At 35.9% G+C, this 22,670-nt stretch overlaps 2 protein-coding genes across 6 annotated transcripts; one reads left to right on the top strand and one right to left on the bottom strand.

Annotated features, from left to right (window-relative positions):
- The first annotated feature begins 214 nt into the window (after positions 1 to 214).
- Positions 215 to 1,150, top strand: LOC107565350 (interleukin-8-like). Its single transcript, XM_016250566.1, has 4 exons — positions 215 to 355; positions 475 to 607; positions 737 to 823; positions 954 to 1,150. The coding sequence occupies exons 1-4, from the start codon at positions 292 to 294 to the stop codon at positions 964 to 966; spliced, it is 297 nt and encodes a 98-aa protein (XP_016106052.1). The 5' UTR covers positions 215 to 291; the 3' UTR covers positions 967 to 1,150.
- Positions 1,151 to 4,363: 3,213 nt separating this feature from the next.
- LOC107563895 (cGMP-specific 3',5'-cyclic phosphodiesterase-like) lies at positions 4,364 to 22,577 on the bottom strand. 5 transcript variants are annotated; one of them, XM_016248888.1, is made up of 21 exons: positions 22,357 to 22,577; positions 15,656 to 16,271; positions 13,318 to 13,407; positions 13,072 to 13,152; positions 12,779 to 12,868; positions 12,293 to 12,430; positions 12,041 to 12,108; positions 10,561 to 10,645; positions 10,230 to 10,308; positions 9,633 to 9,802; positions 9,335 to 9,385; positions 8,897 to 9,043; positions 8,656 to 8,781; positions 8,346 to 8,440; positions 7,816 to 7,903; positions 7,138 to 7,238; positions 6,949 to 7,026; positions 5,685 to 5,748; positions 5,446 to 5,520; positions 5,159 to 5,242; positions 4,364 to 5,013 (listed from the first exon to the last, which is right to left on the bottom strand). In XM_016248888.1, exons 2-21 carry the CDS (start codon positions 16,262 to 16,264, stop codon positions 4,861 to 4,863), a joined length of 2,472 nt encoding a protein of 823 aa, XP_016104374.1. In that variant the 5' UTR covers positions 16,265 to 16,271; positions 22,357 to 22,577; the 3' UTR covers positions 4,364 to 4,860. The 5 variants fall into 5 exon arrangements, 4 of the variants coding, with proteins under 4 accessions (XP_016104374.1, XP_016104349.1, XP_016104368.1 ...); XM_016248863.1 differs by lacking the exon at positions 22,357 to 22,577 and adding an exon at positions 17,758 to 18,256; XM_016248882.1 differs by lacking the exon at positions 22,357 to 22,577 and adding an exon at positions 18,099 to 18,256.
- Positions 22,578 to 22,670: the final 93 nt, after the last annotated feature.

The following is a 22,670-nucleotide window of genomic DNA, read 5'->3' as shown; positions in this document are numbered from 1 at the left end:
AATACACGCTAAACTCAAGTCCGACTGTCCCCCCCCGGCCTGCGTATGAATGACATGTTGAGGCTCACATATAGACCTACTCGTGACATCAGCACAAACTTTCCCAACCTGAAATATTCAAGACTCCAATATATTGCGCAACTCTCTGACTCATATCCAGGACGGAGCTTTAAAAGAGCTGCAAGTTCCACAGTGTGGACATTATTCACCAGATCTGAACGCATCTAGCAACTAAACTAGATTTACTTTTTGTTAGTTTCCATTTGTAAATCAAAATTTCACTTGGACAGAATGCACTGCAAAATCTTTTTAGTCTCTGTTATCGTTTCCCTTGGATTCCTGACCATTGGTGAAGGTAAGTGAATTGCAATATTTGTTAATATTTCTTGGTAATCATTAACCATAGTTAGTACAAATACACTTTAAAGTCATGCATGTATGTGATCAAACATTAACTTATTATTTTGCTTTCAGGAATGAGTCTTAGAGGTCTGGGTGTAGATCCACGCTGTCGCTGCATTGAAACTGAGAGTCGACGCATTGGAAAACAGATAGAGAGTGTGGAGCTCTTCCCTCCAAGCTCACACTGTAAATACACAGAGATCGTGTGAGTTTCACACTAGTAATGCTATAACACTTACAAATTACAAACTCAGAATTAATACATAATGATCCAGATTAATGCAGTAACTTCACAAATAGGGTTCTTACTGGGTTTTCTCCTTATTTTTAACAGTGCCACCCTGAAGATATCTGGGAAAGAGATCTGTCTGGACCCTACTGCACCCTGGGTTAAGAAGGTCATTGAGAAGATCATTGCCAAGTAAGTGTCAGCAAACCCTCACCACGTGTTTGAGATGTCCAAAGTTATAAAAAAGTACAAGTATCAGGTCTCATCATATTTGTCAAGGAAATAACCATGTTATTATAATAAATACCTTTTTGTTTTGCAGCAAAGCCTCATGAATGTCAAGGTCATCTGTGAAGTTGAGAATGAAGATATGAATGATATGGCCACATCTGACATTTTAACCTGTACCGATGGGCACAGTCCTACTTTTTTATGTTTAAAACAGTTTGTTCAATACTGAGTGTTGTTCACATAAGTGTTGAGTGTTGTATTTATATTTATGTATTTATTTATTATATTTTTTAATAAAATGATTTTGTACTAATTTGCAGCATTTGTTTTTTATATTTAAGATATTTACTAATTTTGTCTTTTTTTTTCTTTGCTAAAAGGATTCTCCAAACTCACAACATCATATATATATATATACACACATATATATAAAAGAGAAATAAAACTGCTCTCCTTCAACCACTTCCAAAAAACCTTGTGATTCATTTTTAACACTGGCTAGCAGTGTTTCACTGGAACAAAAAGCAAACAAAAAAAAAATTATAAATAATATAAGGCTTGGAGATCACTTCACTTCTTTTTGACCAAATAAGATTTAACTGTTGTAAACAGGATTTCCTCTCACTCTTGGGTCTTGATCACAAGTACAGTATGGAGTACCACAAGACTCAGTACTAGGACTGCTGCTTTTCACATATTATCAGGAAACATGGTGTTAGCTTTCACTGTTATGCTGATGATACTCAGATTTATATTTCTTCGCGACCCAATGAAAAATGAATTTGCAAAACGAACAGAATGCATAGTTGATATAAAAAACTGGAAGATTAGTAATTTCCTACTGCTAAATTCTGGGGGGAAAAAACAGAGGTAATTTCCTACTGCTAAATTCTGAGAAAAAAAAAACAGAGGTTTTAATTATTGGACCAAAAACCTCTGCATGTAATAACCTAAAACACTGTCTAACACTTGATGGGTGCTCTGTTAATTATTCGTCATCAGTTAGGAACCTAGGTGTACTATTTGATAGCAATCTTTGATAGCAATCTAGCTATTGTAAAACTGATTTTTTTTTCTTCTTAAAAATGTATCTAGCAATATCTAGCAATATTTGATAGCAATATTTGATAGCAATCTAGCACTTGTAAAACTTATTTTTTCTTCTTCTTAAAAATTTATTTAAATTACGACCTATGCTCTCAATGTCAAATGCAGAAACGTTCATTCATGCATTCATGACCTCAAGGTTAGATTATTGTAATGCTTTATTGGATGGTTGCTTTGAGCGCTTAATAAACAAACTCCAGCTGGTCCAAAATGCAGCAGCTAGAGTTCTTACTAGAACCAAGAAGTTTGACCATATTAGCCCAGTTCTGTCAACTCTACACTGCCTCCCTATTGAACATCAGATACATTTAAAAAACTTGCTAAATTACTTATAAAGCCCTGAATGGTTTAGCTTGTCAATACTTGAGTGAGCTCATATCACATTGTAGTCCTTCACGTCTGCTGGCTTACACATAACACACTATCACATTTCTATAATTCAAATCCGTTAAAGGAATGTTAGGCTGCATTAATTAAGTCAACCGGAACTGGGAACCATTCCCATAACACCCGATGCACTCGCTACATCATAAAAAGAATGGCATCTACGCTAATATTAGTTTCTTTTATTCTTATTCCGAGGCCACATAGCCATCTAGATCCAGTCTATATCCAGACCAGATGGTGGATCAGCACCTAGAGATGACCTGGACAGCAATGAGAATGTCAGCTGAGACCATGTCAACTATATGCGCCCCAAAGACAGATCCCCTGGGAAGACCACGTCAACTAGATGGCCATCGGGACAAGACCACAGGAACCAAATGAGTCCTTTGCTCAATCTGACCTGTGTTGCAGCCTGGAATTAAACCACGCCATGCTGGTTTCATCCGGTCAGAGGAAAACTGGCCCCCGACTGAACCTGGTTTCTCCCAAGGTTTTTTTTTCTCTAGCCTATTTCTGTCATCGATGATGGAGTTTTGATTCCTTGCCACTGCCAACTTTGGCTTGCTTAGTTGGGGATGCTTGACTGATTGCACAGACACTATTGGAAGAGAGTTGAACTGATGATGACATCACCGAATCATCAATGAATTGACTTTAACTGAAAAAAATGACGATATTGTCCTCTTGCATTATTGACAAACTACTTTCCTGTTTGACACTGTAAAGCTGCTTTGACACAATTTGTATTGTATAAAGCACTATATAAATAAAGGTGACTTGACTAGATCTTGGGTTATTATAGGAAGAAAACACTATATAATGCATTTCATAGATAATGTGTCTTTCACTTTATAATAACATTTATTCCATTAGTTATAATTATGAAAATTAATACAAATGCAAATTATGTTTAGAACTTAGTTAAACGGTAAAAAAAGGTAATGGTGAAGGGGATTTGAACGTTCTATAAAAAGTGAACGTTGGTTTTTATCTATATGTGCAAGCAACTTGTTCTGCTGTTAGTCTCCCAGAGCATTGCCCTGCATGTACTGAGTAGGTTTGAAAGGTAGATCTGGCAAGCATGTATATGCACAAGTCTGCACATTTTGCCACAGGTCACGTGAAGACTTGTGACCACATCAAGAGAAAACACCATTCTGTTGCACCGTCAGGCACACCCCCGTTATCTGCTGCTAATTTCATTGCACGTTGAACAATGACAAGCATTTCAGCATATTACAGCAAATATTCATGGCTGTGATTTTTGATTAACAGGACAACGTGCAATAGACAATGTGGATAGCAATAAATCAAATAAAGACAATGATAACACTTTAGATTAGGGAACACATTCAATGTTAACTAAGGGTTTTCCCTCAATAAACTCCTAATTTGCTGCTTATTGATAGTAAGTAAGCTAGCTGTTGTAATAGTTATGTTTAGGTATTGGTTAGAGTTAAGGGATCTAGAATATGGTCAAGCAGAATAAGGCATTAATATGTGCTTTATAAGTACTAATAAACAGCCAATATGCTAGTAATATGCATGCTAATAAGCAAATAGTTGATAGTGAATAGTGTTCCCTAATCTAAATTGTTACCAAGACAACAATATTAGTTTGCTCTAAAAAACATAACATACATTAATTATGTTTTATAATAAAACACTTTATTGTTAGAAATTCTTTTATAAACAATGTTTCTAGCTTTTCAGTTTTACCAGCTCATGAACTTAATTAAAATGAATCCTTTTTGAGGAATGAACATGAACATTATTCCATAAAATAAAATAAAAGTTGTGCTTCCTTGTCTAAACAACTTAAAGGCATAGTTCACCCAAAAAGTAATGTTTCTGGGCCTGGGAACATTTCAGTTACATTGCTGTCTATAGAGGGTCAGAAAGCTATCAGATTTCATAAAAAACATCCTAATTTGTGTTCCGAAGATGAACAAAGTTCTTCTGGGTTTGGAACATTAAGGTGAGTAATTAATGACAGAATTTAAATTTTTGGGTGAACTATCCCTTTAACACAAAATGCTGACATGTGTTTTGATTTAAAATTAATTAACTATAAAATTATGTAGTAATGATTCACTAGTGTGACAAAGCCAACCAATAACTACTCTTGAGTAATTTTTGATATTTCTCACGTAAATTCTGTGGCTCCTTTGAAAATCAAGAATGGCAAGTATAGATGGGCATGACCGGTTGTTTTGGACTACGGTATACCAGCGTTGATATAGGTAAACCAACAATGCAAGAGTGTGTATTTAATCACATCTCTTTCATATTATTGAACTATTTTGTTAAATTCTTCTTCTTTTTCCTTGTTTTCTTTGCTTTAGTGTTGACTGGCAGCCAGAGAGTGAGGGCTATAAATCATATCTTGCTATCATGCTTAATGGCTTTAATTTCATCATATAAAGTAATAATCTGAATATCAGATAATACTTTGAGTCTTGCTGGTCCACTCTATAAGTGGTTCACCAAGAGTTTACATAGTTTTAACTTGCTTCTTCCCTTTCTCCATCTGTTTTTCCTTTCATTTTTATCCTTTCTTCTTCCTCTCCGCCATCTGCCAGCTGTTGCCAATGTTTTCTGTTCCTTCTGCAGCCTTCTTTTAGAGGTGACCAGGACTCACAAATGCTGGCCAGGGCCTGGAAAAGAAGGAAAAATACAGAAACAGTACAGATTGAATGCTTCTTTTGCAACACAAAGGCATGCAGCAGAAATGTCTCTTATTCACTTAAACACACATACTGACACACATTTCTAACAGGATGTGTGCAGACAAGCCCTCACCTCATACAGCGGAGAGCAAATCCCATCAATATAGTCAACCTGCATGTGAGGTAAACGAGTGGAGTTTTCACGGTCCATCACGTGCTGTGAGAAAGAGATTCAACCTTTGATATAAAACTTCTGATTAAACAACACACCTGTAACATTTTGTAAAAAAAAAAAAAAAAAAAAAGGACTACAAAATAATGTCTCCCTCCCTCTTAAATATAACGTCTTCCTGTACAAAAAAAGTAATAAAGTAAACAAGCAGAGAAAGAACTCTTTAAGTTATAGAATTACAGACTTACCATTGGCTGAATATTTAATTCATACTTTTCTCTATCTCCTTGTGCATAAAATTCTGTCGCTACAAGTTCAGCAATCTGCCAAAGTGAAGAGAAAGAAAGAGAAATTTGTGTATGTGCGTATATAAGTGTGTGTTTCTGTGTGTGTGTGTGTGTGCTTGAATGCATGTGCGGTTGTGGTGTTTCTGCATGCATGTATGTAAATGTGTGTGTGTGTGTGTGTGTGTGGGGGAGATGCTCACCCGCTTCTGAACTGGCCATGGTTTGGTTATTGCACATATGTCACTTGCTGTCATTAGCATTGACCTATTTAGATCAAGAACATCCGTTAAAGGGGTCATATGATGTTGCTAAAAAGAACATTATTTTGTGTAGAAAACGTACTTACGTGAGTCAGAACTGCCGGCATTTAGTCTAACGTTACTCTTCCAGGAGTACTCTTAAAATGTGCTGCACACATCTGAATATTTGGGTTGAAGGGTCCTTGAACAGTGTTGTAAATACAACTTAACCACTGATTTCTAGTCGTGTCCTCTTTTGGAGGGCCAAAAAAGTAGTTTTGCGTTCACAACAAAACACACAGCGTCACACACGGCGGGCTAGTGAGCGGAGGCCGGGAGGCCTAGAGTTAGAGGCGGCGGCGGGCGGGCTTGAGTGAGGAACGGCCGGGGGCTTGAGAACGGTGTGGCAGGCAGATTCGACGAAGGAGCGGCTGGCGGGCTTGTGGCAACCACATGTGACGACCCCGGGCTGTACTCCGCTGAAAGCTGATTCGGCGATCCACAGCGCGAAGTTGATGTATTTCCTCAGCGACCAGCTCGGATCAGCTCCAGGCATGACAAAGCGGATATCGTCCTCTTTTGGAAGGTCAAACAAAGTAGTTTCGCTTTCACAACGAAACACACAGCAGCTTCACGACATGGCGGCAGTGGCAACAACAATACTACAGCGAGAATAAAAGTTACGCCTTCTTTCTTTGCGTGAACATTTTGGCGGCATTATGCAAATCTTCCCACATCGTGACGTAGACGTGGGGGCGTGTTAGAACAAGTCATTTTAGGTAGGCGTGGTTGACTCTTAACTTTTATAAAGAATATCTCTTTGGATTTGAGACTTTAGTCTTTGCAACTTTACAGATCTTCTTTATGCACCAAGAGCTTGTAACACTCCAAAGAGAAAGGAAAAATGTAAATCGCATCATATGACCCCTTTAATATAGAGACAGGAAGTGGTCATGAGCAAACAAATGTGGTGAAAGTTTCCTGTTCTTGCACTTACAGTTACAGTTAGATCTAACGAGAGCAGATAAAAGTAGACAAAAAATGTATAGAGTGTATGTGTTGTTAGAAGAAGACAGTATAAGAAATATATGTATATTTTTGTTAGTTTGAATGAGAATGTGGGTCAGGTGAAATAAAATTTGTATTAATAATTTTTTTTTAATGAATGTGTGAATATCATGCATTAATGTGCATATTCTTCAAAAAGATGTTTGTATATGTTTACCTAAGCAGTTCTCTGTGTCCTTCGTCTGTCCAAAGACAGCTGTTACTCTGAGCAAGTTTAAAGAACTTAGTTCTCTTCCTAAAGATAAACAAACACATAAAATTAATACAATTTTGATAATTCTGTTTTAACGTATTTTGTGTGAACTGCTGTGTTTACAGCTTGAACTGGAAAAGGATTAATGCTTACTCTATGTAGATAGCAAGGTCTGTTGCAAGAATGTTCTTCTCAATCATCTGCACACAGGCCCTGTATTCATTCAATGAGAGCGAGCTGAGCATCTGACTGTCCTGAGAGAAAAGAATATTGAGGGGTTTAAAACAGTTGTGCATGGACATGGATTAATAAACTTATGAATACTGAGATAAATGGACGCCAGACAGATGGATGGACGGACAAATTCTAAGGATGCAATGGATGGATATTATGGATGGATGGGTGCTATGAACGGATGGATACTATGGATGAATGTTAAAGATTGATGCTATGGATGGATGGATGCTATAAATGGATGGATGCAATGGACGGATGCAATGGACGGATGCTATGAATGGATGACTGGTCAACAAGATGAATGGATTTATGGATGTTATTGGTGGATGGATGGATACTATAAATAGATGGATGATGTTATAGACAGATGGAGGATGGATGGATGGATGAATAGATGAATGGGTGAAAGATGGATGGATGGATGGGTGAATGATGAAAGGATGGATGCTATAAACATGGATGATGTTATGGAAAGATGGAGGATGGATGGATAGATGAATGAGTGAATGATAGGTGGATGGATGGATGATTGGACAACAAGATGGATGGATGAATTGAATGGATTTTATGGATAGATGGATGGATGGATCTTACGGGATTGTTGAGAATGAGAAGACACATGTCATAATGATGGTGCTCCAGAGACGAGTGACCATACAGTTGTGCCAGTGGCTGGTTACTCCTAAGACAAAGAGAGAGGAAGAAAGGGGAAAAGAGAGAAAGAGAATAAAAATAGGGGGTCAAAAATGCACAACAGATTGTATCTATTTATTAAACCGTAATTTACCGATACAAAATATTAAGGCAATTTACAAAGAAACAATGTTTAAATATGTATAGGTATTATGTTCTCTTAAATAGTTATTCAAGTAGTTATTAATTAGAAATCATAGTGTGGCATCTCAAATACTGACACAGCACTACAGAGTGGCCCCAAAAAGTGCTTGCCACACTTTAAAAAGTATAAATGGCCTTGTATAAATAACAATGGCATTCATACATGTTTAAACACGTTCAAATACTTGTTAGGCCAGTGTAACACTATACTTTGTAGTAGACAGATGTTTATAATAACATCAAGGAATGTTCTTTAGCACAGTGGTGGTTGGTGTAGTGTAGTTTACCTCTCTATGTAAGAGTTATTTACTCCTCTGTGGTCCAGATCATGACACAGACTGGCAATCATGAGAGCAAGAACCTCCAGACTGCTTAAATTACTCTGGATTAAAGAACATCAGAGATTAAGCAAGCTTGGAATGACACCGAATGTGAGGGCAATGAAATATCAGAGATTTGGCAGGACAGGGATTAATTAACTAATAATTTGCTTAATCCACTTTTCTCAGAATAAACCTTTTAATTTATTAACCCAGTGTGCACTGCTGAGTTTAAAAGATTGGGACAAGTTGTTTATCAACAGATTATAATTCTGACCTTTAGTTCCTTTGTCTGCAGCATGGCAAACATACACTGGGCTGTGCGCAATGCGTGACTCCAGTTATGATAGACTACATTGCTTCTGTAGCACTTCTGTACGCTCAAAACCCACTGACACAGGGTCTGAAGAAGAAAAGGAAATACCAGTTCTAGATCCACATCTTACACAAAAGTATTACTCAAAGCTGGATTGTTAGTGACGTTAGCTAGAAGAGCCAAGCAGGATTAAACCAGAAACCTTGTAGTCAACACTGAAATCCTGGGGCAAATTGAGATCCAGGAACATGCGCACAACGGCCTGAGTCATGGCAATCTGGGACATATCAAAATCACTGAAGCCAAAATCCAGTAAACAGAGGGCATCTGCTGATGGGATGACGGCCTCCTAGAGGAGAGGAAAGTAAATGGAAGTGGGAAAATTTTTAAGACTTACAAATGACACATTGAAAAAAATTACTGTGTTCAAGTGCACCTGACAAAACCACAAACATACACAAGACTATGCTCTATCCACAGGAAGTTGCAAATTCTGTCACATCAACATCCGCAGGCTTTAATGCAGTTGCACAACAGTTTGACTAAGCTAATTCAATCATGTGCAGATGTAGAATGGTTGGAGGTACTTTTTAAAGAAAATTAAAAGGAAGTACTAAAAAGAGAGTTTTTGAATGGTTACCTCCAATGCATCAATTTCCTTTTGTGAAGCAGAGATTTGATAAGATAAGACCTATAGGTGCAAACACACACACACACATACACACACACATACACACACCCATACATACACAGTGTGAATAGAAAAAGAAAAACAATGTATGTTTATTGCTGTAGAACTTTTAAATTTTAGATTTTCCTGTGTAAATCAATCCTGGTGTTGTGTGATTGTTGAGTCAGTATTCAGATCACTTACTCATTATTCTTACAGTATGAAGTGATTTCCAGTGACTCAAAAGGAATATGATGGCATTTCCTACCTCTTTAGTCACAGCCAGCTTTGCTCTGGTTTTATCTGCCATCTGCTGCGCATTGAACTTTTGTAATCCTAGAGCACAGTACACCGCAAAGTCCTCCAGAAGGTGCTCATCAGCTCGACTAAAAACTTCTGTCTCAGTGAAAACCATTTTATTGACTAGCTGGCACACACCTATATGAAGAAAATGTAAAAAAAAAAAAAAGAATGTGTATGCTGTCTATACAAACTATTTTCATACTAATGTCATTATCAACCCTCTAAATTCCTGTAAAGATGCACAGAATGGCCTCTATTTGTATCTAAACCAAGTAAAATAACAAATTAGATCTGTTTGCATCAGTGAGATTCAAAAGAGAGCAAATGGAGACATGTTTTCTAAGATCAAAAGTCAGTATGAAATTTCTCAAATTCTTTCAAACCCCAATGATCTGAATTATGTTTTCCATGTTAAATGCATAGCACTATACTCTTACTGTATGCAATATATTATAATATGAGCTATAAAAGAGAAAAGTCTGAAACAAAAAAAATCCTTTGGGAAAGCATGATGACTGAGAGCTTTGGTTTGTTGGATCAACACTAGACTGTGGATATTTACCTATGACATTATCTCTCTGTTTGCCTCTCAGAGGTGTGCCGATCAAACTCCTGATCTGAGAGACATTAGAAATCTGGGCCTTGGAGAGAAAAAGAGGCAACAGTTTAGTTAAGGGACCAATTCTCACTATTAACTAGTTGCTTATTAGCATGCATATTACTAGCATATTGGTTGTTTATTGATACTTATAATGCACATATGAATGCCTTATTCTGCATGACCATATGATCACAATCAATTCATTAGGAAAAAAATATATATACCAGCACTATGTGTTATGGGTAATATATAATTAGCAAAGTGATAAAGTGAATTAATCAGATAAACTTACAGGTCTGTTGATAATGTTCAGCGTCTCCATGGAGTTTCGCACATGCATGGCATACATGTAGCTGATGCCATTGCTGTCATAATCCCTAAAGATTACAGTTACACATTTAACTAGGCTAAACTCATTATATACGTACATATGAACAGAGGTGTAAAGTATTGGAGTAAATGTACTTAGTTACTGTACTTGAGTATCTTTTCAGTTACTTTGTAGTTGTACTAAGTATCAAAGATGTTAGCAACTTTTACTCTTTACTTCACTACATTTCTGAATGAGTATCTGTACTCTTTACTCCACTACATTTGAAATGAGTGTTGCAGTTACACATTACATTTTGCATGGACCTAGCTTTTTCTGCAGCAGTTTATTTCTGCTACAAAAGACGTGATACTGCCTATTACAGGTCACTGAAAGTACTGCGTTTTGCCCTTACTCACCCAAACTTGTCAACAAGACTACTTTATGTGAATGCGAGTTCCTTAGCAAATATTTGTGAATCAGAGGTGTTTTATATATGAGATGAGGATATGACTGCAGCTAGCAATGAGGCCCAAACCAGCACGTCCACTGCAAGAAGGCTTCGGCTTTTAAATGTTACTTAACATTATTTTATTTATCCATTATACTGAAGAGACCTTTTTGAAAGATATTATTTTTTGTTTGGTTTGTTTCGTAATCTTGAGGTGTTCAGTTTTATTTTGGTTTTAGAAAATAAACGTGATTGCTCTCCTCACAAATCAACTCTTTCTTGTTTTTGTTTCATGCTCTCTGTGCCTTGCCCTGGACTTTTATGTCACTTCCTGTCTCCCGTGGTGTTTGTAGTCAGTTTGTAGTCCGTTTGTTCATTGGTTCCCCTTGATTAGTCTCCCCAGGTGTGTCTTATCTTGTTAAGATTGTTAGCCCCCTGTGTGTATATATATAGCCCTAGTTTTTCTTTAGTTCCTTGTGAGTTGTTGAATATAATGGTTGTCTGTTTGCAAGTCATTCTGTTCTTTGTTCCCTTTGGGTTTTGCCTTATTGTTTGTTCTAGTTTTTACATGAAATACCTGCACATAGATCCTTGCCTCTGCCTGTTTCCCGCAGCTTCTCCACAACGTTACAGTTTATCACTGGCATGTCTCTTTGACTAGTGCATCTTTGAGTTTAAGCCTATATTTAGTATAAGTAAAATACTTAAGTACTGTTAAAATCAGATACTCTAAGACTTTTACTTAAGTTGTTTTGGAATTGGTGACTTGTAACGTGTAGTGGAATGATTTTCACTGTAAGGTATCTGTACTTTTACTCAAGTATGGTTTTTAGGTACTCTTTACACCTCTGCATATGAATACAGAATGTGTTATACCTTTTTAGTTTGTTAGTATTAAAGAGCAATACTGAACACTATTATTATGTGACATTCAACATCATTGGCTTAAAAAAATAGGTACTTGTTATTTTGTGTATATCATGATCAAATTATAAATTTACATTTATTTACCTTGTAGAACACTGGTCAGAGCAATTGCTTTCTTTATGCTCTATATGGACCATCTTTGAGAAAGGCCCCTGCAAGACATCAACAAAAAAAAACACAGATCTCTTAGTATCAAGTGCAGATGTTTTTTTAGTAGGTCAGTATTCAAAGAATTTTATGAGCTTCATGCTTTAAAGTTACCAATAAACAAATACAGCATCCTTTTTGTTTTAACAACGAATCATTGTCCATAAATTTGATTCATTCTTGTACTACCGTGGAGCTGTCGTCTGAGATGAAAACAGTACAGAATTGTGCTTTTGTAATTGACAGGATGACAGCAGCCAGTTTGCTGAGCATGTCATCCACAGAGGGGTAGTCATGTGACACCAGTTGGGCCAATTCCAAAAGTACCTGTCAATCAAGTGCACAATTATAAGTAGGATGTAAGTTAATCATTCATAATGGTGAATGTTTCTACATATATCTTAGTACCATATTTTTACCCCATACAGTATCTGATATCATCACTTTCCCAATACAGTCATTTTTAAGGATAAAGTTGCAAATTATGTTTTTTTCCCCATGCGGTTGTATTGCAAATTGTGTCTTTTCTGTTTTAACATAATATTGTTAAAGTATCTTATTTCAAGCTAGAGAAAAAGTTATTTGTGATAAGCATGTTATGTATTCTTCAGAAGAATCATTTTAGATAAGTAAGTCACTTTAGATAAAGTGTCTAAGCGAATGTCTGCGTGACACCTGGTTGCGTTTGCTCTCTTGTTCAGAACTTTCACACAGTTGGCTGTTTTCCAGGATCAGTCCGAACAACACCATGTGTGACGACAGCACCTAGAGACAAAAAGATGGCTCATTCTTTGACTCACTCAAGTCACATAAAAAAAAAAGCATTAGTTATCTATTATAGATATGTGGCCTGCCACATACAATTCTTCTATAATTCATACTCAATGCACTATGCCTACTGATGAAAAATGCACATGTGCTCAATATTATTGAATTTCAGATTATCTTTATTTATGACAAATACTCACTTTCTCATCTTGTTCTGAGAAAAAGCTGCCTACACATGTGCCTGGCCTGCTTTTGTTTACAGCCATGACAACACCTATAACCTGCCAATATACAATGGACCATTTCTTTAACAGACAATATGTCATATCACAAATATAAATATAATGTAAAAAAGATATACAATCAGTCTTGTTAATGGTACTAATGCTTATCTGGGCATATAACATAATGATAATATATTAATGGATAATCTAGGATTGTCCAACCTCCTTTTTGTGGTTCAGGATAGGCACACTTAGAATACTTTTGGGTCTGTCCTCTTCCCTCTCGTACAGTTCAGTCTGAAATCTTGGATCCTATAAAAGCACAGTTAAAATCAATCATTCAGGTGATTTAGTAAACCACATCAATTTAAAACCTTGCGTCACTATGTTATCTCTGAGGTGATGACAGCGTATGTTGTTTTATGGCTGTTTGCACAGGCAAATGTGAGAAATTTCAGAGGTGTAACAGGGTTGGAAACATAGAGAGGCCTAAATATAAGAATTAAGTGGCTTCTGAGAGAAGAAATGCCAGTTAAGCACATATTACTATCTCTGCAATTCATTCTGTCTCTTTCTTCTCTGCTCACATTCTGTCACAGTGCCAAATCAGGGGTTAAAGCTTAGATTAGGGAAGGATTTCCCTTCCCACGCACATGTCCCAAAGCGTATAAAGACTCACAAGCACACACAATCTCATCCCTTATTCCCATGCCTACTCATCTCCAATAAAAATATGCATGATTATATTGGTATCATATACGTTATTCTTTTCTAATTAATTGGTATGTCAACATGAAATATTTGATTGTGCATGCCCATTTCCCATTTATACACTGAGATTACCTTTGTCATCATCTAATGCTCACTTAAAAGTAATGTTCAGTATATAACACTGTTAAATGTAATCTTCAACAAACCTCATAATGATGTTCCATTTTCACATTATACTGCAATGTAGCAAGGCCTAAATTCAATTGGCCACTGTAAAACATAATTTTTTTAAACTGTAAATAAGACAAAGATTATTGGAGTATGTTTTACAAGAAAATATAATTTCAATCTGTCTACTTTAAAATTTCATATTAAATTAAGTAATTAAATTAAGTACAGTAAATCCAACATCAAATGTTTTTCAGTGTAGCATTTAAAATGTTTTTTTTTGTTTTGATATTAATTTATTTAGAGTTGTAATATTTTAATACATAGTGTTTTAATATTTAATTTATTTAGAAATGTAATATTTGACATTCATCGGTTTATCTGCTTATCATACTGTACTGCATTATTTTGTGGTGCATAAATTCAATTAATTGTAGCATTTAAGATAATTTATTTTTTAGTTTTTAATTTTAATTTAATTAGACAAAACATTTCTGTCATTTATGGGCCATCGGCTATATATCGGTATTGGCTGTTTATTAATATCAGTGCATCCATAAAAAAATACAATACTGAAATCTAAATGGCAGCACACTATATTTAAGATATTCAACTTTATCGAAGCAAGACCACTCATCCTCATCTTCATTTTCAAACACATTTAGCTAACACTTTGATTTCTGTTTTCATTTTTGGAATTACATTATCATAAATATTTATTTGTTTACACATTTGCCACTATTGAATAGTGCAGTAAGATCTTTGAAGTCACCTCAGATCAAACTGTTAAAAGATAAGCTCTGAATAACTTGGCACATTATGGCAAACTTAAAGCACCTTGAATTAAAATTCAATCTATTTTTAGGACAAAGAATTAGTTCAGGTCAGTCCTGGAAAGCCTGAGTAATCTTAAACTTAGTGTTTCTGTTACAAGGGGAATCCTGGACCACAGTCCACCAGTGACCTAAACTGACTATAGCTGTGTCTCATTTAGAAGGCTGCGTCCTCCGGAGGTCGCATTCGAAGGCTGCATACGTCATCGAGGCTGTCTCATTTCAGAAAAGCAAGTAGGACACTCCGAATGCGACCTTCGAATGCGACCTTCTTTCACAGGAATTCGGAGGGTGCATGAGGTGTATCCTTCGCTGCTACAGATAACCCACAATTCTTTGCGTCGCCGTGAACAACCGTTGTTAATTTGAAAAATGCCGGCGCCGGCAGATGTAACGTACACACAAGCGCAGATGTGGTGTTTACAACTTACCTTAATTCGCCTCGGTCAAAACGGATAAACTTTGTTTTTAATAACCTCCTCCTTTTTTTCTCTAATAGATGCCTGCTGTATGTATGCTGCAGCTCCTCAAACACTGAACAAAATAAAACAAGTAAAACCATTTTTTTTAAATTACTTTCCAAATTTAGAAATAATTTTCCTTCATTTAAGTAGTGTGAGAGCGCAAAGATGCTCTAAATGTGTTGGCATAGCAACGTGATACTTCCGGTTTCCTTTTCCGCCTGTCCTACGAAGGCCGTCTCGTTTAATTCTAGGTTGAGGACACTTCGTATATGCATCCTATAGAGGATGCGACCTCCAGAGGATTCGACCTCCGGAGGGTGCAGCCTTCTAAATGAGACACAGCTATATGATTAGACTTGACACGGAACACCCCTCATTTATTACCTCACGGGCATCGCTGATGTTAAGTGGCCTCCCAGTGCTGACCACGTATCCCATAATGCACTTGTCCCACTCTGCCTGTGTGTAACCGTAGACAGACTCCTCATCTGATTGGAAGAGAGGACCCAAACACTTTACACCTGTTTTGTCCACCGTTGTCATGGAGAGACAGCAGCGCTGAGCCTGAGTGATCTCAGAAAGGTGCTGTAGGATCTGACAGATGATTTTGTTCTGTAGAGGTCTAATCAGACCACCAAAGAGTCGCATCATGAAGTTACAGGACTCGCCTCTTTTACACTGTCCTGCTGGTCTTGGGGAGCTCCGAGAATGTGGCAAACACTTTGACCTTGACACACAAGGTGAAAATGGAAAGTATGTAGACTGCAGTGATCGAGGAGAACGACCCCCGGCCCGATCCAGACACACAGGATCATCGATCTGATGGACAGAAAGGCAGGAGTGTGGTCTTTCCATTGTGGCAGGGTGCACATGTCCTCGAGAGGGCCCACACAGGGGGTGGGAAACCCTGCGTCTGCCAAGAATAGTCAACCTAGATCTTGGCTCAGTTATGAGGGTTTGGGCAGCTTGGGGTCTTTCTACACAGCCATGCATCCAATGTCTAAGAAGAAAAGAGACAAAACAGAGGGTAAAAGGCAATGTAATACTTTGGGAACAGCTATGTCTAAAGTATATAATATAAAGCCATCCCCGTTCAAAAAAAAGACCAGCATGGGTGGTCAGCATGTTGTTGATCCACCAGACCAAATTTAAATAGAAATTTGTACTAAATTAAGCCAGAATTTTTGCTGTCTGTGAGATCATTTGTGACCCTGGACCACAAAACCAGTCTCAAGTCGCTTGGGTATATTTGTAGCAATAGCCAAAAAAACAATGTATGGGTCAAAATGATCGATTTTTCTTTTATGCCAAAAATCATTAGGATATTAAGTAAAGATCATGTTGCTAAGAACTTCATTTGGACAACTTTAAAGGCGATTTTGTCAGTATTTAGATTTTTTTGCACCCTCAGATTCCAGATTTTCAAATAGTTGTATCTCAGCCAAATATTGTCCTATCCTAACAAACCATACATCAATGGAAAGCTTATATAAATTTTAATAAAAAAGAAATGGACCCTTATGACTGATTTTGTGGTCCAGGGTCACATTTATGGTGTCTCTCAGAGAGAAGGTTTCCTTAATGGTTCCTTCAATTTAAAATTATTTTTTACAGCAAAACCCTGATATGTGGAAGTAGTTATTTGTCAAGATATTCACTCTCGCACTAGGCTCCTGTTCTTAATTGAAATTAAAAAGCAAAAAATTGGTAGTACCATATTAATAAAAAAAAAATCATTAAAAAGTGTTAACATATTAAATAAAATATTAGTTATATATATATATATATATATATATATATATATATATATATATATATATGTATATACACACACACACACACATACATATATATTTACAGTATATTAAGTCAACAAATTAACAATGAAATGTGTCAATAAAAAAAATTCCCACAAAACTATTAAGCAGCTTTTTTTTAAAACAACTTTCTTTTTTTTACACTGATATAATAAATGTGTCTTGAGCAGAAAATCAGTTTATCATGAGGATTTTTGAAGGAACATGTGACACTGAAGACAGTAATGGCTGCTGAAAATTCAGTTTCGCTATCACTGAAATAAATTATAAGCATATTGAAACAGAAAACACTTATCTGAAATTGTCTTAATATCTCACAATATTACTGCATTTTTTATTAAATAAATACAGCCTGGGTGAGCTAAGAGACTTCTTTCAAAACTTTAATATATATATAAAAGTTATATATATATATAACTGAAAGTACTAAGCCGAGACTTCCCACGGTCGTTATATAAAGCACTATTTCTTTATCTGCTGTTCTATCCAGCACCACAAAGAACTTTAATCGTGTGTTATTTACAACCATTTTTCTTAAGAGTGTATAACTACTGTATGCAATGTTTAAACTTAAGACATGAAGAATAAAAAACGTGATTAAAAATGCCTCACATCACAAAATGTAACTTTTTCATACTCTCTCAGAACAGATACAGCTACACTGCTCACCTAGAGGATCTGCTAAAGTAAGATCTGGCAGAATCTGAATGATCATCCAGCCATGCCTTCACTTTCTCGCTTTCCTTTCCCATCCTGAATCCCAGTCTCTGGGTTTTGGCCCCTGGGGTCCAGAGAGGTGAGAAGAACCATCCAGCACTGGTGATGACACTCTGTTTTTTCACTCTGTCATTCCTCTCCACACATGAACCCTTCTCTCCATTCTTCCCCTTTTTAGCTGACTTGGATCTGGACCCCTGAGAGCCCCTGCGGGCTGAGGTGACTCCATACCTCCCTTCAGCAGGCAGAGAGGGCAGGGACTCCGTATGCAGACATGGCATGTTTTCTCTCACCTTTCTGCTCTCCAAACGAAGGTGCAGAAGTTGCTGGACCTTCCTGAAGGAGCGATGAAGAGAGATGAAAAACACTGATGCACGGTCTGTATTCAAGGAAGGTCAGAGGATTAAGCTTTGCTGTCACCAGCTACACTAACCTCACAACTCCGCACAGTGGAGGTCGGGGCTAATCTGTTACATAAAACTAATCTGAGAGATAACACCAAGAGGTTTTGTTATGCCCATTCAGGCAACAGGATAAGTGTCCCAGAGAACTATTAATGACTTTGCACTCTTGTGTTTAACTGCCTCTACCTGCCAAATAGCTATTAGAAAATGTCAAGTGGACATAAATAGACAAACCCCATGATCCAAACTTAGATAAATAAGCAAACTGATTAAAGACTGGAACAGGGCATGAGGACACAGTGATTACTGAACATGACACAGTTTCACTGAAAAAAAAAAAAAAAAGTAAAATTTGCATAACTTTTCTTTTGCAGGTTTTTGCACTCATATTTTGTTAAGTATATTTTAAGTATGGAATTAAGTAACTACTTAACTAAGTTACAAAATTAGCAAAGGGAATAAGTCAATTTAAGTGTTCAGAGTTTGATGAGTAATTTCTACTTAATAATTTTAAGTTTACTCTTCAATTCTCAAGTACATTTCAGTCATGGTGTGTAAACTTTACTCAAACAATAAAACACTGAAAAAAGCCATGCTACTGAAGCATGTAAGTAAGCAAGTAGACAGCTTGTTATCCTTTTCAAGATAATATGTCTACACAATATAGAAATTACCCAAATGAACACAGAGACCTCAATACTTGGTACACAATACACAATGACGGTAACAATCAGTGGATAGTGCTTGAGGATGAATGGGTCATTGAGTAGAAAATGAACTCCAGATGTCACAAAACAGCAAATTACTAAACCTAGCAACAACAGCGACCATAAAACAGTGTAAATGGGCCATTCTGCAGAATTGGTGCAAAGAAACGTCTTGGAATTTTTTTTTGTCTTTTTCCACAAATGTTGTATGTATGCAAATTGTATAATATCCAAGGTACACATTTCTAGTAATTGTGCAGTTAATTCTCGCATTGTGTTTTCAGAAAGTTTTGGAATATGTTTCCTCTCCCCAAATTTAGAATTAGAAGGGTTATATTGACCTATAAAGATTTTGTTAACATCTACCATGTAAATGTATTTTTTGCTATTCATTTTTTGCTATTAAGTTTTTAGAGGTAAATCAATAACAATTGCAATTTTAACAACATTTCAAGTGTGATTTATGTGATTTGTTGTATTTTGAATCCAATCTTTCTTTGTAAAAGGCATCAAGTTGATCACACAGCTTTTAAAGGATTCATTCGTTTCGATATGCATAGAACCAAACAATATCATAACATCTTAGTTGATAATTCAGTATACGTTCTTTTTGACAAAACATCCCACGTTTCGGTCATGACAGCACATTTTCGGTAGTGACAGTAATGTTTTGGTAGCTACCACATCACAAAACATACTAAAATTGTATGTAAAATTGTATAAAATTGTACTAAACTGTACTAAAAAAATTTTATTTCCCCCAAATAATGGATTATGTGTTTCCTTTTGTCACTACCAAAGCAATGATGACATGTTTCGGTTGTGACTGTTTCGGTAGTGACAATTTGAAGGAATAACACCCAAAAAACAATGACGAGACAACTAAAACTTCACCAAATGTTTCGGTAGTGACAATTTTAGATTTTTGAGCCTACCTCAAATATGCAAATCAGCACATGGTTAGCTAGCACAGTTCTGAACAGTTGTACACATATATAAAAGTGTTATGGAATAACACCCAAAAAAGTGTGCTTAATTGCAGAAAAAAGGTGTTCGGTAGTGACGTTCCTTAAAGTTACACACATATTTTCAGACTTTCGGACCTATCTACTCACACCTTGTAGCTTTGAGAGATAGGAATATTTCCTGATAATACATTTAGGGGTGTAGTTAAAATCAGACTCAGTTACTTAACTTTTCTTTAAAAAAAAAATCTAAAAGATATGTTTATGCATTTAATGGAATAAAATGCAAAAAATAAACAAAGAAATAAATAAAAATTCAATACTGTTTCCATAAGATGAAATTTAGAGTTTAGGGTTCGGGACAGCCATCTCCCAATTGAAAGTACCCAATAAATGATGATTCTATATATATTAAGATTACTGATATTTTAAATATTATTGTGGGTTTCAATAGATAATTGAAGGATCTTAGTAAACATCTAAGATTTGAAGTCTTAAATGCTTTTGTTTTTTCATTGTGGGACAGCAGTTTTCACCAATTCTGTAGAATGACCTAAATACAACTCGAAAACAGCAAAAGATTTAACCTTATTAATTATTCATGCCCCAGTGCATGATGGGAACTTTACTTAAAGAATTCTTGTAAATATAAGAGCACAATTCCAAGTAAAATATACTACTAAGTTCCAACATTTTTATTTCTACAAGCTTAAATATAGTATTAATATAGAATTTACTCTTTTTTTAATATTATTGCCTAAACAAAATTATTTAATGTAGAAATTACATTTGTTTTTCTGCAGTATTTACTACTCCACAAAATACTTTTTATCAGTGCTGTTTAATAAGGTAGAAATGACTTTTTTGTAAAATAACTTTAGAAATAATATAATAAATAAGTGAATAAATAAACAAATAGCACTAAAAATGACTGTAGAAACAACAGTGAGTGCTAAAAACGAAAAGCTTTGTTTAGGAAAAAATGCTAAAACATTTAAAGCCTCATATTATAATACTTTGTATATTATTTGCATAATATTTTTTTTTCATTATAAACCGATTATGATTATGACATTTCAGACTCTAAAGATGTCATTAGCAGGAATTTCCAAGGCTATGGTGGGTGTTTGTTTAAAAAAAAAAATTGCAGATGCACGCAGAAAATCTTTAACCACATTCCTTTATCTAGAAAGCACTTCCCTTTCCCCTAAGTTTAACAACTGCAAACTACTACAATGCAACAGGTTATAACACATTTAAGAGGGGATTCCAAAAGTCCTTATGTTAAAGTGATGCAATTCTTCCACTTTAAGTCCACTAAAGCAAGTATAGTAGTTTCAAAGTATAAAATAATTATGTAAAGTATAATACTCACACGTATAATACCAATGTCTTGCTGTATATTTTATTTTACTATTTTGTTTTATTTTTTCCTTTTTATTTTATTTTTCTTGTGAAACTGCCCTGCCAAAACATCTATTTGAAGATTGATTTGATATTAGCGGCCTCTACTGGTACTGTCAATAAATAAAAATAAATAGATAGATAGATAGATAGATAAACAGAAAGCCAAGGCAAACTTTACCTGGGAGATGAGACTTGACGCAATTCCTGTCAGCTGGTTATCACGGATGAAGTTGAATTCTGCATTCAATTCATCGGCCTACATAAGTACTATACATGTGGTAAGAGTAGTACATTAACTTCTGAGAAGCGTTTATTAAACCGTTTTATAGGCTAACAGGTTTTTGCTGCTTTTAAGCGTTTTCTGTGCCATGGCACCAAATAGAATTGTAAAAAAAAATAATAATAATAAAGACTGTAGGTTCATATTAATGCATCATAAATAACTTGCATTCATACCCCTCATACTTTTTTTTTTTTTAAATAACCATAAAGGTGCGGTCACATTTAGCCTAACGTTACCTTGCTTAGTGACATTTCGCTGGCGAAATCCAATCCTCTCTCGAATGGGGTTTTCGGTTGCAGTTAATTTATTTTACTCATTAAATGAAAACCACCATTCTAAAAATAAATAAAGAGAGAGAGACCAATTAATTTGCTTAATTGCATTTATTAATTTGTACGTTTTTCTTTCTATCCCAGCTTAATTGTTGTGACTTTATCATGCACTTATGAATGACACTATAAAAGTGTATTATCTGTATTACTAAATTGGCATAGCTTTAGTTACCTCATTGTTTCCTTACAGAAACTCAAACAAGTGGTTCAGATGACTAGAAATGTTTATGCTTGTAGATCTACTATTTCCTTTTTTTACTTTTGACAATTTAGTTATTGTGCCATCCTAAACTTTCCCATCCTCCTGTGTATTAATATCTACAAACACTAGAGGGAACAACTCAGCAAGATTTCATAGCATCTTTCATGTCTTCCTTATTTTCCCATACTATTTCCTTTCATTCAGTTAAACCTCTTTTCACATTCATGTACAGTACATCTCCTTTTGCTTACCTCCAAAGTGTATTTTTGTCCTTCCGTCATTTGCATTTCCTTTCATCTGCTTTCCGTCTTCCATCCCTCCCATTTTTGATGTCATCTTGCTCCATTTCCCATCAGTCTCCTCGTGTCATATGTCTCACTCCAGTGAATATCTCTGGCTCCACAGCATCCCAGATTCTCTTGCCTCCATCTCTCTGATTTCCCCATCTCCTCTCCTTTGCAGGCTCATTCCTCTTGTCACCTGCAGTGGGAGGTGCGGCCGAGGGGAGCTGGGCTATGATTGGCCGAGGAGGGAGGAGGCTTCTGTGACATCGTGATGCTGTGCA

Source organism: Sinocyclocheilus grahami, unplaced genomic scaffold (genome assembly GCF_001515645.1).
Source record: "Sinocyclocheilus grahami isolate Dianchi unplaced genomic scaffold, SAMN03320097.WGS_v1.1 scaffold25.1, whole genome shotgun sequence".
Classification (NCBI taxonomy): domain Eukaryota; kingdom Metazoa; phylum Chordata; class Actinopteri; order Cypriniformes; family Cyprinidae; genus Sinocyclocheilus; species Sinocyclocheilus grahami.
This window is presented reverse-complemented; position numbering and strand designations above follow the sequence as displayed.

What these genes read in the sequence shown, in the direction of transcription:
- LOC107565350 (XM_016250566.1), top strand. Translation starts at nt 292, where the DNA reads ATGCACTGCAAAATCTTTTTAGTCTCTGTTATCGTTTCCCTTGGATTC. An exon ending in ATTCCTGACCATTGGTGAAG is followed by an intron (nt 356 to 474) that starts GTAAGTGAATTG and finishes TTTTGCTTTCAG; the next exon opens with GAATGAGTCTTAGAGGTCTG. An exon ending in TGTAAATACACAGAGATCGT is followed by an intron (nt 608 to 736) that starts GTGAGTTTCACA and finishes TATTTTTAACAG; the next exon opens with TGCCACCCTGAAGATATCTG.
- LOC107563895 (XM_016248863.1), bottom strand. Translation starts at nt 18,086, where the DNA reads ATGCCATGTCTGCATACGGAGTCCCTGCCCTCTCTGCCTGCTGAAGGG. An exon ending in AGGAAATTGATGCATTGGAG is followed by an intron (nt 9,044 to 9,334) that starts GTAACCATTCAA and finishes CCTCTCCTCTAG; the next exon opens with GAGGCCGTCATCCCATCAGC. An exon ending in TTCTCATTCTCAACAATCCC is followed by an intron (nt 7,239 to 7,815) that starts GTAAGATCCATC and finishes CTTTTCTCTCAG; the next exon opens with GACAGTCAGATGCTCAGCTC.